Raw genomic sequence first — 14,507 nt, 5'->3', positions numbered from 1 at the left:
TGGATGAGTACAGAGCCAGGAGTAACCCCTGAGCGACGCCAGGTGTGGCCCCCAAACAGAGAACACACACAAAAATACCTTTTTTAGTATCAGTAAATATTTACAATAAAGCGATGACTTGAAAAAAAGTTATTTGGGTTTTGAATCACACTTAGCGGTGCTAGGGAATCATGTGGTACTGTGGATTGTACCTTTTTCCTAACGTATTGGATGGACTGAGTTTTCTAGTTTTCTTTTCTGGTCTAGCTTTCTTTTCTAGAACCTTCATCTTCATCTTCTTCATCACCGTCAAATCATACCGATGACATCATCACACACCTAAGTTATTATTAGTCTAAACAGTCTGTTTTTTGGGTGCTCAAAGCGTATTCCTGGTAGGCCCAGGGAACCATATTGGTGCCGGGGATCACACCTGAGTCAGACAGATGCGAGAGAGAAGTGCCCTGCCTGCTATGCTCTTGGCATCCCGATCTGATTTTTGTCTTCGCTTTACAGGAGTTTTGCCAAAATGCTTGCCTTGTTTTGTTATGACCACATGCAAAATTGTCCTGGTTACTCATTTCCCAGTTGAAATCATAAATTCTCGACTGGGGGCATAGTTAACAGGTCAAGTGCATACTTTGCATGGTGGAGACCCACATTCGATTTCCTGACTCAGCAGCAGCACTCAAGCACCACCAGCTGTGAACCCCCCAAATGAATAAAAATCATTCCTTAAAATTCCAGTCGGGCCAGAGCCATAGTATAGCAGGGAGGGCATTTGTCTTATACACGGCAGACCTAAGTTTTGATGTCGGTGGGCCCCACGGGTGACTTATGTGAAGTGGGGAGGAAAAAGACAGCCACTTTCTCCTCACCCGCCTCTGCCACCCGGAACCCTGGGTAGGCTAGGACCGGTAAAGTCTGCAGTGAGCACCTGCTCGGCACGGGCCTGAGCCCCGCCAGCCCCACGAGGTGGCCGTCAAGCCACACCTGAAGTCCGCTTGATCTTCTCGGCACGGGAGTTAATCCCCAACACCCGATTGCTCGGGGAGCCACGGACTCAAGCTGGGGCGAGAATTTGCTCTTTGCAGGAAAGGAGAGACCAGTCCCAAGCCTTACCCGAGGTTTCTGGGGTTCTTGTCTCGCTCGCAGAAAAGAATTTCAGGAGTAGACGAGCAGTGAAGTAACAGGTTTTATTTGGAGGCTTTTGGAGAGGGAGAGAAAGGGATAAGCAGAGAGAGAGAGAGAGAGAGAGAGAGAGAGAGAGAGAGAGAGAGAGAGAGAGTAACACGTCCAGAGGGAACGCGGGCTTCTCCGAGGGTGGAGAGAGCGCCAAGTGGGCTCTCAAGCTGGTTCTTATAGATCCTTCTGACTCAGAATGTTCTGGAATCTCCTTGGGGCTGGGTCACTGGAGTCAACCGGATTGAAAGGGGGTTCGAGACTCATCTGACTTGGAATGTCCTGGGGTCTCCTTGGGGCTGGGTCGCTGGAGTCAACCGGATAGAAAGCGGGTTCGAGAGTCATCTGACTTGGAATGTCCTGGAATCTCCTTGGGGCTGGGTCGCTGGAGTCAACCGGATAGAAAGCGGGTTTGAGAAAGGAGGAATTTCATGGGGAGGAGGCCCATATTTTCAGGGTCTGGGGATGGTCTTATCAAGTCTTTATTCTCTGTGTCCACAGAGTGGGTCGGTCCTAGAATTCTTCTATGAGACTTTGTTTCATTGCAGAGAGCCTTTCCCGATCTACCTGCCTACATCAGTTTGATCCCCGGCACCTCATATGATCCCTCAAGCGCCGCCAGAAGTAATTCCTGAGTACTGTCAGGAGTAACCTCTGAAGATCTCCAGGTGTGGCCCATCCCCCCCCCAAAAAATCCCAGAGTCAGGGTTTACAGTGTGGCCTCATTTACATACTAGTTCCCGGAGTCTCCAAGTCTCCCCATATTGTTTCCACCAGGAACTGTTTTGAAGGCCTTTGTTCCCCAGAAAATCCCAACACTTTTAGCCCCCAATAACCTTTACTCTCATTCTTCCTTTATATTCTTCATCATTTTTTGTTTTGTATTTGGGTCATACCTGGCAATGCTCAGAACTAATTCCTGGCAGTCTCAAGGTGTTGTGTGAACCTTCGTTCAGTCCGAGGCACTGAGATAAGAAACGCGAGGGAAATTTTTTTCATGGAGGGTCCAGGTTCTCTCAGACGCGGTGACAAAAGGCAGAGTCCTAAGGTCTCCCTTTATTGATCCCGGTACCTCTACGGGGCGCAATACGGTGAGTCATCAAGTTACAGAAAGAACATTGAGGCAGCAAAACACGTCTGCAGGCCAGTAGATTTTGGCTTTGGGAAAAAGGCACAAAACCTAAACTGAAACCTTTCTTGGGCTTTGCATATGCAAAGTATTTGGATTTGCATCTGAGAAAGACTACGCTGGGCTAGAGCCCGGAATTTACATGTCAAAGACCAGCCAGGCTTCTGTGAGAAAAGGGAAACTGCCCCATCAATATACTGAACTTTATGAAATTATTTACTGAAGGCAGCCTAAAGGGAAGAGATGTTCAGCTTCATCCAAACCAGTCAGGACACACGAGAAATCTCGCCCGTTATCAAGGGTCCCTATGTTCCTGCCCGTTGTATGGTACAGTCTACATTGGCTCATCCTGATAGCTCAGTCCAGTCCCAACACCAGGGACCACAGAGGATGGAACCTGGGTCTGGTCAGCGACGTGCAAGGCAAGCCCCTCCCTGCTGTCTGTACTACCTCTTTTTTTTTTTTTCCCCTTTATTTTATTTTATTTTTTTTAAAGTTGTAGATTTACAATTTTTTGTGCTTTGGTTTCAATTATACAATGATCAGATACCCATCCCTCCACCAGTGCCCATTTTCCACCACCATGGATAATATCCCTCCCACCCCCATCCCCCCATCCCCCCGTCTCTGTGGCAGGGCAATCCCCTGTGTTCTCTCTCTCCTTTTGGGTGTTGTGGTCTGCAAAAGAGGCATTGAGTGGCAAACATGTTCAGTCCATAGTCTACTTTCGACATGCATCTCCCCTCCTGGGAGGATCCTCCAAACATCCTTTATTTGGTGCTCCCTTCTCTATCTGAATAGCCCTTTCCTCTAGGATACCCGGCTGGCCTCTAAGTTATGGAGTAATCCTCCTGGTGCTGATCTCAGCTATTCTTGGGTATTAATCTCATACTTTGTTACTTTATATCCCCCAGATGAATGCAATCTTTCTATGTCTATCCCTCTCTTTCTGACTCATTTCGCTTAGCATGATACTTTCCATATTGTACCACTTGTATGTAAATTTCATGACTTCATCTTTTCTAAGAGCTACATAGTACTCCATTGTGTAGAGAAAGGGACACTCCTTCACTGTTGGTGGGAATGTCCACTGGTTCAGCCCTTCTGGAAAACAGTATGGACGATTCTCAAAAAATTAGAAATTGAGCTCCCATTTGACCCAGCAATACCACTCCTGGGAATATATCCCAGAGAGGCAAAAATGTATAGTCGAAGTGACATCTGCACTTGTTTGTTCATTGCAGCACTCTTTACAATAGCCAGAAACTGGAAGAAACCTGAATGCCCAAGAACAGATGACTGGTTAAAGAAACTTTGGTACATCTACACAATGGAGTACTATGTAGCTCTTAGAAAAGATGAAGTCATGAAATGTACTACCTCTTGAGCCTGCCTCACTCTGAAGAGAACTGAAATCCTTGGCTATCCCACATTTAACATGCTGGCACCTCGATCCCTGGCACCTCGTATGATCCCTCAAGCGCCTCCAGAAGTAATTCCTGAGTACTGTCAGGAGTAACCTCTGAGGATCTCCAGGTGTGCCCCACCCCCCCGCCAAAAAAAAAAATCCACCCACATGTATGTGCTCCTCTTGGACACTGTAGGATCCTGAAATAGAATTAAAACTGTCTGGTGCACAGCTCCTGATTGCTGCGTATTTATAGAATGATCTTGTGAGAAAGGATCTTGGAAAGGAGCAATATTTAATGCGTTTCTCTCAAAGCACCTCTAGCCCACGGCGTAGGATGAGCCCTCCCTTTAGTTTCTCATCACCATGAAAGAACCCAAAATAAAGCTAGGGGGTAGGTCAGGGGCAGAGTTCTGGCCTTTCATGTGTGAAGACCCTGGGTTTAACCCCCAGCACAAGGGGCCAGGGAACAGCAGGTAAGGGGTTTGCTCTGCATGCAACCGACTGACCCAGGTTTGATCTCTGCAATCCTCCCATGTTTCCCCAAGGCCACCAGGAGCGATTCCTGAGTGCAGTGCCAGGAGCAAGCCCTGAGCATGGTCAGGTGGAGCCAAAAATCAAAAATGAGAAACAAAAAACGATCCCCCCCCAGCCCCGAAACAACCCAAAACCCCAAACCCCACAGAGCAGGAATACACACTGAAACCTGAGGGTCCGCTGTGAGTTTGAGGAAGGAGGAGGGACTCTTGACTCTTGGAAGGGTCTCAAATCTGCTTCTTCACTGTTCCTCTCCTTATATCTGAGTCCGATTTTGAGTTTCGGATCCCCAAATCTCAGTTAATGTAGGCTGCGAGCCAGCCAAAAAATCTGCATCATTTCCCATGAGATTCATTCACTGCGTTCCCTCGGCTTAAGTTGTGAGGATGGTAGGGATAGTTAGCCGGCAGGAACAGGCCGGAGAGGCTAAGCTTAGTGGGCTGAGCACAGGCACTTGTGGGGGAAACCTGGTTTCGATTCCCTACACTGCACCGCCCCTGGAACACCACCAGAGGGTTCTCTGACCAGGGCCAGGAATGCTGCTGTGCACAGCTGGGCGTGACCTGAAAACCAAACCCAAACCCAGACAGGCAGGAATGAGGTAATTTCTGTTTGCTAAGAGTGGGAATTGGGATGAAGGAAACTGGGCAAGAAAGCAGTAGCATCTGCTTAAGACAACAAAAGAGCATGGTGGGGTGGGAGCATAATGGGTGTGTGCGCACAGAAACACACACACAGAAACACACACACACACACACAGACACAACAAAAAAGCATGGTGGGGTGGGAGCATAATGGGTGTGTACGCATAGAAACACACACACGCGCGCGCGCGCACACACAACAGAAACAAGAGGTCTAAATAACTGAAGAAAGTTTAATACATTAAAACCAGATAATTATCACTTTTATATTGCATTTGTCATTGTGGAACAATACGAAGTAGAGGCAAATAGTGACACTTCATAAAAATGTTGTTTCCCCACTCCCTTCCCTAAGGCCCGGCCCTCCCCAAAATATTCCCTCCCGATCCCTACAGAACTCTGTCCTGAATAAACACTTAAATATTTCATAAATAGTAAATTATGAAAAAAATAGCAAGAACTGCTTCTTTCCATCTTGTAAAAAAGAACATGGCAGCAAAGACAGGGAGCCAGCCAGAAACTGGCCGAGGGCGTCTAATATAGACAGTCACATCGGGTCTGGACTGACCTACTCCCAAGGTAGGGTGGGACGCAGGGGTACGGGACTGAACAACCCCGAGACGCCAGGACTCCTCCTCTCGCGGGAGGACCAGATGGACAAGCACAAGTCTCCGTGACAGGGACCATGGGACGACGGTCCCCACGTCCATATTCTCTGCGTGAAGGGACCGAGCCGGACACGTGGCTCAAAGAAACCTCATGAATTTAAGAGCAGATTCTTCAGCCTGGGCGCTGTGGGACACGGGCCTCTCCCACCCCCACAGAACACGCAGGAGAACAGGCGGGGAAAGCCAGGAAGAAATGTCCTACGGAGAAGGCCCGAAGGGTCATCTGATGGAAGTTCGCTTTGCATTCAGAAAAAACACCAGAGGGAATTTCACACCCGAAACATACCAGGCGTGATGGCAATGAGTCGCGTCCCAGCCCCGGGACTACCCCACGGCGAGAACAAGGGAGAAGACCGACCTCGTCGGGCCCATCCCCTCCATTCCTTCAATCTTAAGAAATTCATCAGGAGCGGAGAAGCTGAAGAATACCAGGGCTCTGCGGAGGGAGCCCACCACGAGCAGGCCGCGCTCGCACTTCCAGATGCTGACCCGAAGCCGTCTGGCTGCAAACAGGCGCTACTGCTCCTTTCCTTTTTCCAAAAGGGGAAAACAAGCAAGCAAAACCCACAAGGTTGGGAGGAGGTTACACACCGCCCCAAACCGTTACTCAAGATTACAGACATGGGTTTTTCTTTTAGCTAACGTGAGGGCCAGGGTGCCGGCCAGTCCGTCCTGAGGAAGTTTAGAGTCCAGCTCCCGGCGAAAGGTCAATGGAAGGGAAGAAAACCACCATGCCCAGCAAGCCCACTCAGCAGGAAGAACTGGGCTGGAAATCAAGTCAACTGGAGAAGTGAAGGTTGGCCGCTTGAGAAGTTCAGGTCACCCAGCCGCTCAGGAGTGCTGGCTAGGAGGTCTCGGTCCGACTGTCCGTGCAAGGCACCAGTGCCGGGGTGCAGGAGGGAGGAGAGGCTCTTCGGGAGGAGACCAAGCTCCCCGTGCCTCCGGGACTCGCCTTCTCTGATGACCAAGAAGAAAATTCAGCGTTGCTGAGCAAGGCCTGATTTCCTGGGCTCACAGAATCAAGGCAGAATCAATTCTGGGTCTTCATGGGATTTTTGCTCACTGAAAACAGAGAAGAGTTTTGTGACGTTGAAGATGTGAGCTATGAGATCAGGAGAACAAATCGATTTCAAGTTCATTCCCAACGAGCTGGCGGAGTCCAGCTAAGCCCTCCCTCCCCTTTTCACCTCTGCAAGATTTCGGAGGCATCTTAACTACCTCTAACCTCGCTGATCCACTCCACCAGTGACCCTCTTTGTACCCTTCAAGCAATCGCCTCCCCACATTCCAGACACTCACGTGGCTGTACTTGGATTCTGGGACTTCAGAACTTTCCAAGAGGGCTGAGCTAATAGGGGAAAGGGAGGGATTAAAGAATTAAGATTGAAAAAATATATATATATGTATATATATTATGCACACCAAATCAAATCTTATATTGCTTCTATATATTTGGACTCATAAATCAATCCGGGATTCAGAAAGAAGAGGCTAAGGAGTGACCAGATCTGGAATTACCTTGCTTTAATAAACAGTTCGTTTTCTGAGTGTTCTAGAGTATTCCCTGTATTCAGAACTAGTTCCCAGGCTGCTGCTACTCCGAACACAATCTCATTTGCTGGCAAGGGAAGCAAGCTGCCATGTTGTGTGATGCTGGATGGAGAAGGCCCTGTGACGAGGATCTGAGGGAGCTATCAGTGACCAAGAGTGCAGAGGATCGAATCTCATCAGAACCCCGAGAGTCCGCTCAAAGCTGGTTCTCCTCCCGAGATTAAGCCTTCAGTAAGGCTTCCCTCGCTAACAGACTGACCACAATGTTCCGAGAGTCTGAGACAGGGCACGCAGCTCAACACCTCTAGAGTATTCTGGTCTCTGCTTTTGGGCCTATCTGGTGGGACTCAGGAGTGCCAGGGAATGATGTGGTGCCAAGAACCAAACCATGTGCTCTAGTCCTCTGATTTCTCTCCCTGGCCCCAGATGATTTACTTTTTCTCTTTGCAATCTGGAGACTGAACCCAAGTCTTGAACATGCAAGGCATGCAATTTACCAGTGAGTCTCATTTGGAGTTGCAGGGTATTTTTCTTTTTGGGTCACACCTGGTGATGCTCGATACTCAGGGGTTACTCCTGGCAGGCTCAGGGGACCATATGGGATCCCAGGGATAGAACCTGGGTCAGTTATGTGAAAGGCAAATGTCCTACCTGCTGTACTATCACTCTGGCTCCCTCCAGGTTATTTTTCACAGGGGTCACACTATACAGTGCTTGGGGCCATCTGGTGCCCACAACTAGACTGTTTCGTTTGGAGCCTACACCTAGCTGTGCTCAGGGCTGACTGAGCACGTGGACTGACCTTATGACTCTGGCTTTGTGCTCAGAGCATACAAGATGCCGGGATCAAAACCTGCTGTACACAGTACTCCCTTTCTCATGCACCATCTAGTTTTTTTTTTCTTGGGGGGGGGGGCGGCTCAGATTTGCATCACACCTGGCAGTACTCAGGGGTTACTCTTGGCTCTGAACTCTGAAACTACTTCTGGCGGTGCTGGGGGACTATATGGGATGCTGGGGATCGAACCCAGGTTGGCCACGTGCAAGGCAAATACCCTGCCTGCCACAGATTATTAAACCACATAAAATCTGAGGTAACAGGGCGGCAGTGCATTCTTTGCATGAGCAAGGCCCAGATACCATCCTGGAAACTGCACAGTCAGGTCCCCTCTCCCAAGGAAAGCTGCTGAGCATTGTAGAGGTGGGCCAAGCACCAAAGAAAACCCAAAACAAACAACCAAAAAATCAGAAGAAATCTGAGGATACTTAGGGCTACAAAACACCTCAAAGGACTAGCATACCTTTGGTTTTTGGGCCACACCCTGTACCCCATGGTGCTTAGCGCCTACTCTTGGCTCTGCACTCAGAAAACACTCCTGGTGGGATTTACGGAACCATACCGGGTTCCAGGGATAGAACTTGAGTCCGTTGTTTGCAAGTCCTGTGCCCTTCCCATGATCTCTCCAACCCCCATGGAGCTAGGTAATTTCAAGCCAACTGCTGAAGGCATTACTTGGCTGCTTCTTAAAGTTTACTGTGCATATGAAAAGAAAAATAAAGAACCATTAAACTAAAAGAAGCCAGGAATTAAGTTTTGAAAATTTTGAATTTCTCCAGGTAGCAAATGATGCTAAAATTAAGAAGTAAGTTCTGAGTCAGGAAAAAATCCAGGCACTACGAGGAAAATGTGGCCTAAGGAAACAGCTAAGGTACAGCCACAGAAAACATAATTCTATATTTTTTTGTTTTGGGGCCATACCCAGCAATGCTCTTGGCTCTGCACCCAGAAATTACTCCTGGTGGTACTCAGGGACCAAATAAGATGCTAGGGATTGAACTCAGGTTGACTGCATGCGAGGGAAGCGTCCTGCCCGCGAAACTACGGCTCCGGCCCCAGAATTTTATAGGTTTTCAACAGAGGCCACACGGCTGTGCGGGGATCCAAAGGGCCACGGCCAGCAGTGCTGAGCGGAGGCATCGGTACCACGACTGTGCCGTGCACACACTCTGCCGCCCTAGCTCTCTCCCTGCCCCTCAGGAGACCCGAAAGCTATGGGTGGTCTTGGGCAGCCACAGCACTGCTGGGTGCAAACACAACCCAGTTCAGGCAGCAAACCCAGACTCAACTGTGTACTGCTGGGATCCCGACCATGACACTAAGCACTGCTGTAGGCCCCCTGTTCCTCGTTCAAAAATCATTCAAATCCATTTCCCAGAAAACCATCATCCCCTGCCTCCCATCAAAAAGTCAAAGGTCACATCTCACAGACCCCCTTAACGGAAGTCTCTAAGAATGACAGCGCTCATCAAGAAGGTTTAGTTACAGGAGTGGACCCCACTGAAATTCGCAGGAAGCCCACAGACCTCTGAAGGTGGACAAGAGGCAGAAACCAGCGATAGAACTAAAAGGCAAGAGAAAATGGAAAAATTTGGAGACCACACTAGACTTCAGAAATTTTCCTGGCAATAAATTCTACAGGCTGAGAAAACGAGAACTCTGCGGATAGACTGCAGTTTTCGTGAAAAATAAAGATTCGAAGGCATGATGAGGAGTTCACAGGGTCCAGCAAGAGCCTGACACCGACCAAACCCTCGCCACCCGCAGGCCCCACCTGCAACTCCTGTGGCAACTTCTCCCCTCGTGTGCAGGGATGTGCCGGGGTGACTGAATGCCTGTCTTGTGCACTGTGCACTGGGAGTGGCAGGAGAAGCCAGGAGCCCCCTCAATACCTGCAGTTCCTTAGGAAAAACACCTCAAAACCTTGTCCACATCCAAACCAAAATGAGTTGAACACATTTGGCGGGGGAGGGTGGGGCGCACACCAGGCATTGCTCAGGGCTTACTCCTGGCTCTGCACTTAAGAATCACTGGTGGCAGGGCTTGTGGGACCATATGGAATGCCAGGAATTGAACCTGGGTCAGCCGTGTGCAAGGCAAGTGCCCTTCCCGCTATACTATTGCTCCAGCCCTAAGATGAATAAACTCCACTTACTTTTGTCAAAATGAGACTCTGGAGCCCTGAGAAAGTAACTTCACTTTGCACAGAGATGACAGAAATCATTGTGGACCAGAAGGGCATAAGTAATTGGGGCTCTGGTAGAACTCCTCTCCATGAGCCAAATGACCAGACTGCAGTGCCAGGGCATCAGCTCTGAGATTAGCTACGAGAAGCCCAAGAGGCTCCTTAGATGAACGTATATTCACTTTTGCACTTGGAGGGAAGCCTGCCGTCCACGTGTAGTCCTAAAAAGAAAAGTCCGTGCAGCAAAATACTGAGAAGGGCCCCTGGCCAATGGCCAGCAAGGAACTGAGGTTCTCAGTTCAGTGACCCATGTGGATCTGAATCCTGTCAATAATCTCCCCGAACTTAAATGTGAAGCCTCTCAGCTGAGCTTGCAAACAAGGCCCTCGTTCTGGCAAGCATCTCATGAAAGATTCTGTGTCAGAGGCCACCAAAGCTATTTCCAAACTGCTGGTTCAGAGAAACCAAGACCGATGTTTTCACTGTTAATTTTAAATAACTGAGTTTGCAGGCTATGTATGAGGGCAAAACACATCAAGTAGCAAAACTCAATCACAAACTTTATAATGGATCCTTTGGAAGGATCATTCGCTGTTTTAACAGCCCAGGAGTATTTGCAGCTTTAAATCCTAAAGATTAAAATTCTGACTTAACCCATCAAGATACGATGGTTGGACATATTCTGATGACCAGGAGAAAAAATCTGAATAGAAAAGTTTCTTCTCCCCCCTGCAAAAAAAAAAAAAAAGCCAATTTCTTCCCAGCCCCCAAGAGGCAAAGAAGTCACCACACCTCACAGAACACTATAGATGATGTGCCCTTAGACGGGGAACCTGCACTATCTAGTGAGGACCAAGACAACAGCGATCCCTGTAAAAACACAATTACAAAGATTCCAGAGAGCCTGAAGAGAGAAGATGAAACGGCCTAAGAGGCCACAGGACCAACCTTGTAGTTAGCATTTGCAAAGTCTCTCCAACTACAGGTGAGAAACAGGGGTCAGGAATAGTCGAGACCTCATTGATTTTCTCCAAAGGTGGAGTCTGAGGTAAGACATCAGGACGACCGAGGTGGACGCCTGGAAAAAAGAAAGGGGAAGAGAATCAATAAACAAGAAAGAGGGGAAAAGTGGGTGAGGGAAATACAGGGGAAAACAGGTAGCAACGTGACCCTTCCTGGACAGGAACGGGGAACAGAGGTCCTTGGTAAGTTAAGGTGCAGAGGGAGGGAGAAGGTTCCAGGCAACATGGGGACCCAGCCCTGGCGCTGACCTGGCTCCACTTCTGCTTTTGTTGTCACTTGTGCCTTGTGCTCCCCAGAGATGGATGGCTGGTAAGCGACGCAGGAGTTGCCGCTGGGGCCTGCTCGCCGAGAGAAAGATGAACCAGACCGAAACTTTTTGGAAGGAGAAGGTTTCACTTCAAAAGGAGAGAGAAAGCCTACTTAGCACCCAGCACAGAACCCGTCACCGAGACACAGACAAATCGCTAGGCCCCCAACACAAACCCAGAGTGGCTGTTCTGCAGCTCAGGAGGAAGAGTGAGCGTGAAAAGGCTGAGCTCCGTGAGCGAACCGCTCCGAGGGCTCCCCTGGGTTCATGCCCACTTGGAAAGGAAAGGAACCTTTTGGTCCGAGAAAGGAGACACACCAACTCCCCGCCGCCTGTGGACAACTCTGGCTTTGCTCCCCCAACGAGATGTCCTTCCCCACAATCCCTCTGCTCTTAACGGTATCTTCCCACTGAACTGGACACAGATGAGCCCCCCACTGTGCACCCTGGCCGCACTCTGTACGTACACAGCACGATACACTGCACTTTCCTCAGTGTCTAATGACCGAGCATCCCGTGTCCAACTACCGAGGGGTGACCGAGCCCTAGAGTGTGGGGCTGGTTGTGCCAGGACCTAGGTGCGGAGAGTACTAGCACCCTGAGACTATATGCCAAGGACAAACAGCAAACGCTTCTTAACTGCTTGGTCAGTCTCAAAGCTCACCTTGGCACTAGGGACACGGAAAGAAAATACAAAACTGGAATAATCACGGGCATCTGCCCCTAACTCTGGGGCCTCTCTCTCCTGTACTTTCCTTCGTGGGAACTGTGCCAATTTCCACCGTCCACAGGGAGAGCTCAGGAGAAAGCACCGGCTTGCAAACGCAAGGACGAGTGTTGCTGGCAGGGTGGGGGCACAGCAGCACCCATTTCTTGGAGGAGGGTATTGGGGTTCCCCTGGTGGCAGCTACTTACAGGGGATCTTCTTGAACACCGTGCCACACATGAACCGCTGGAACCGCTCCGCATAGAAGCCCGGCCGGTGCACAGACACTGTGTCCTGCAGGCAAAGACAGTGCTGCCAGGTTAGAGACCCGGGAGGCTGACAGCGGGGAGGACCCCTGGCAGGAGGCACAACCCACAAGCGGTCAAAGAACTCGAGGGCACGGGTCAGAGCGAGGGAAGCAGAAACAAGGCGGCGGCTACTCACCCCGTCGTGCACCAGAGCTTTCCACGAGTGCTCCAGCTTCTTAACAAACCTGCAGGGAAAAAGCAGCCACACAGTCAGGGCACTGGCTCGCTGGCTCGGGGCACATCCGGCAATGTCCAAGGCTCACTCCTGGCTCTGCACACAGGGAGCACGACTGCCCGGGCTCAGTGGACCACGTGGGGTGCTGGGGATCCAACCCCGGTCTTGAGAGGAAAGGCAGATGTCCTACCTGGCCCCCATATCCATCAAGTTTTAAACGGAAGAATAACTTTACCGTCTTGCTTAGGGAAAACAGTGCAGCACCAGGGATAACGTTTTTGAAACGGAAGAGCAAGGCTGGGGGAGGCACTGCTGGGTGTGGCGCCCAGGCGAAAAAAGACCGAAGCAGGACAAACGCTCCGTGGCTGTCTTCCAAACGGAAACAAACTGGCGGAACCCATTCTTTTAATTTTGACAGTACAAGGACTTACGTTACTGTTTAAAAATGCAAAAATCAACAGATTACCAGCAGCTACAAGAACACAGCTTTGCTAAAAAATAGGTTGCTACTGGGCCAGGCGGAGGGCTCAAACGGATAGTGCCTAGCACGTATATCGGCAGGGAAGAGGTCCATGTTCCATTCTGGGCATCACACACACACACACACACACACACACACACACACACACACACACACACACTCAAACGGATAGTGCCTAGCACACATAATGGCAGGGAAGAGGTCCATGTTCAATTCTGGGCATCACACACACACTCAAACGGATAGTGCCTAGCACATATATTGGCAGGGAAAAGGTCCACGTTCAATTCTGGGCATCACACACACACACACACACACACACACACACACACACACACACTCTCAAACGGATAGTGCCTAGCACATATATTGGCAGGGAAAAGGTCCACGTTCAATTCTGGGCATCACACACACACACATACACATACACACACACACACACACACACACACACACACACTCAAACGGATAGTGCCAAGCACATATATTGGCAGGGAAAAGGTCCACGTTCAATTCTGGGCATCACACACACACATACACACAAAAAAAAAAGCTTAAAAAAAAAAACCCAAAAAACCAAACAAAACAAAAAAAGCAATTCTGGGCATCACATCTGAGTCACCTGGACTGCTAGAATAACACCCAAGCTGAGCCAGCAACGCCAAGTGTAGCTCCAGAAGAAAAACAAAAACATTTCTGTTAAAAGCCAACCTGAGGGGCCGGAGCGATAGTACAGCGGGGAGGATGTTTGCCTCGCACGCGGGTGACCCAGGTTTGATCCCCAGCATCCCATTTGGTCTCCCAGGCATCGCCAGGAGCAATTCTTAAGTGCGGGGCCAGGAGTAACCTCTGAGCATCACTGGGTGTGACCCAAAAAGAAAAACCAAAAAGGTCAACTTGATGCGGATGTATCAGGGCAGGGGACAAAATGTCAAAATGGCAATGCTCCAGAACCCAAACTTCACTGCAGAAAACGCACTCACATAAAAATGTGAATTTTTACTGGCTGCGCGCACCCCACCCAGGAGCTGTCTGCAAGACAGTCTGCAGGGTGGAATTTCTTTTCTGATAATATATGGGACGCTCTTTCTCCTCATATTCCTAGATAAAGCACTTCACATCACAAAAGGGGAGAAGGACCGAGAAAGTACAGCAGGGTAGGGTGCTTTCCTTGCACGTGTCCAACCTGGGTATGATCCCCAGCACCCCATCTGGTCCCCCAAGTCAGCCAGAAGTGATCCCTGAGTGCTGAGCCAGGAGTCAGTCCTTTATTTTTTTTAAAATAAAGAGAAATGGGGGCTGGAGAGATAGCACAGCGGGTAGGGCGTTTGCTTTGCATGCAGCCAACATGGCTGACACAGGTTCGATTCCCAGCATCCCATATGG

At 49.6% G+C, this 14,507-nt stretch overlaps 1 protein-coding gene across 2 annotated transcripts in view; it reads right to left on the bottom strand.

Moving 5' to 3' along the window:
* Positions 1–5,092: 5,092 nt before the first annotated feature.
* PIP5K1A (phosphatidylinositol-4-phosphate 5-kinase type 1 alpha) overlaps positions 5,093–14,507 on the bottom strand; it is a 52,152-nt gene continuing 42,737 nt past the window's right edge. Inside the window, exons 10-15 of one of the 2 annotated variants that reach the window (XM_056138826.1) lie at positions 12,602–12,650; positions 12,367–12,451; positions 11,393–11,539; positions 11,070–11,199; positions 6,847–6,895; positions 5,093–6,609 (exon numbers count right to left, since the gene is read on the bottom strand). In XM_056138826.1, the coding sequence (XP_055994801.1) occupies positions 6,607–6,609; positions 6,847–6,895; positions 11,070–11,199; positions 11,393–11,539; positions 12,367–12,451; positions 12,602–12,650 (463 nt within the window). In that variant the 3' untranslated portion in view covers positions 5,093–6,606. The remainder of the gene's footprint in view (positions 6,610–6,846; positions 6,896–11,069; positions 11,200–11,392; positions 11,540–12,366; positions 12,452–12,601; positions 12,651–14,507) is intronic. The other variant, XM_056106803.1, reaches the window with a different exon arrangement.

The sequence above is a fragment of the Sorex fumeus genome, unplaced genomic scaffold (assembly GCF_029834395.1).
Source record: "Sorex fumeus unplaced genomic scaffold, SorFum_2.1 ptg000001l, whole genome shotgun sequence".
NCBI classification, from domain to species: Eukaryota; Metazoa; Chordata; class Mammalia; order Eulipotyphla; family Soricidae; genus Sorex; species Sorex fumeus.
Note: the sequence above shows the minus strand (reverse complement) of the source record. Positions and strands in the feature narration are given on the sequence as shown.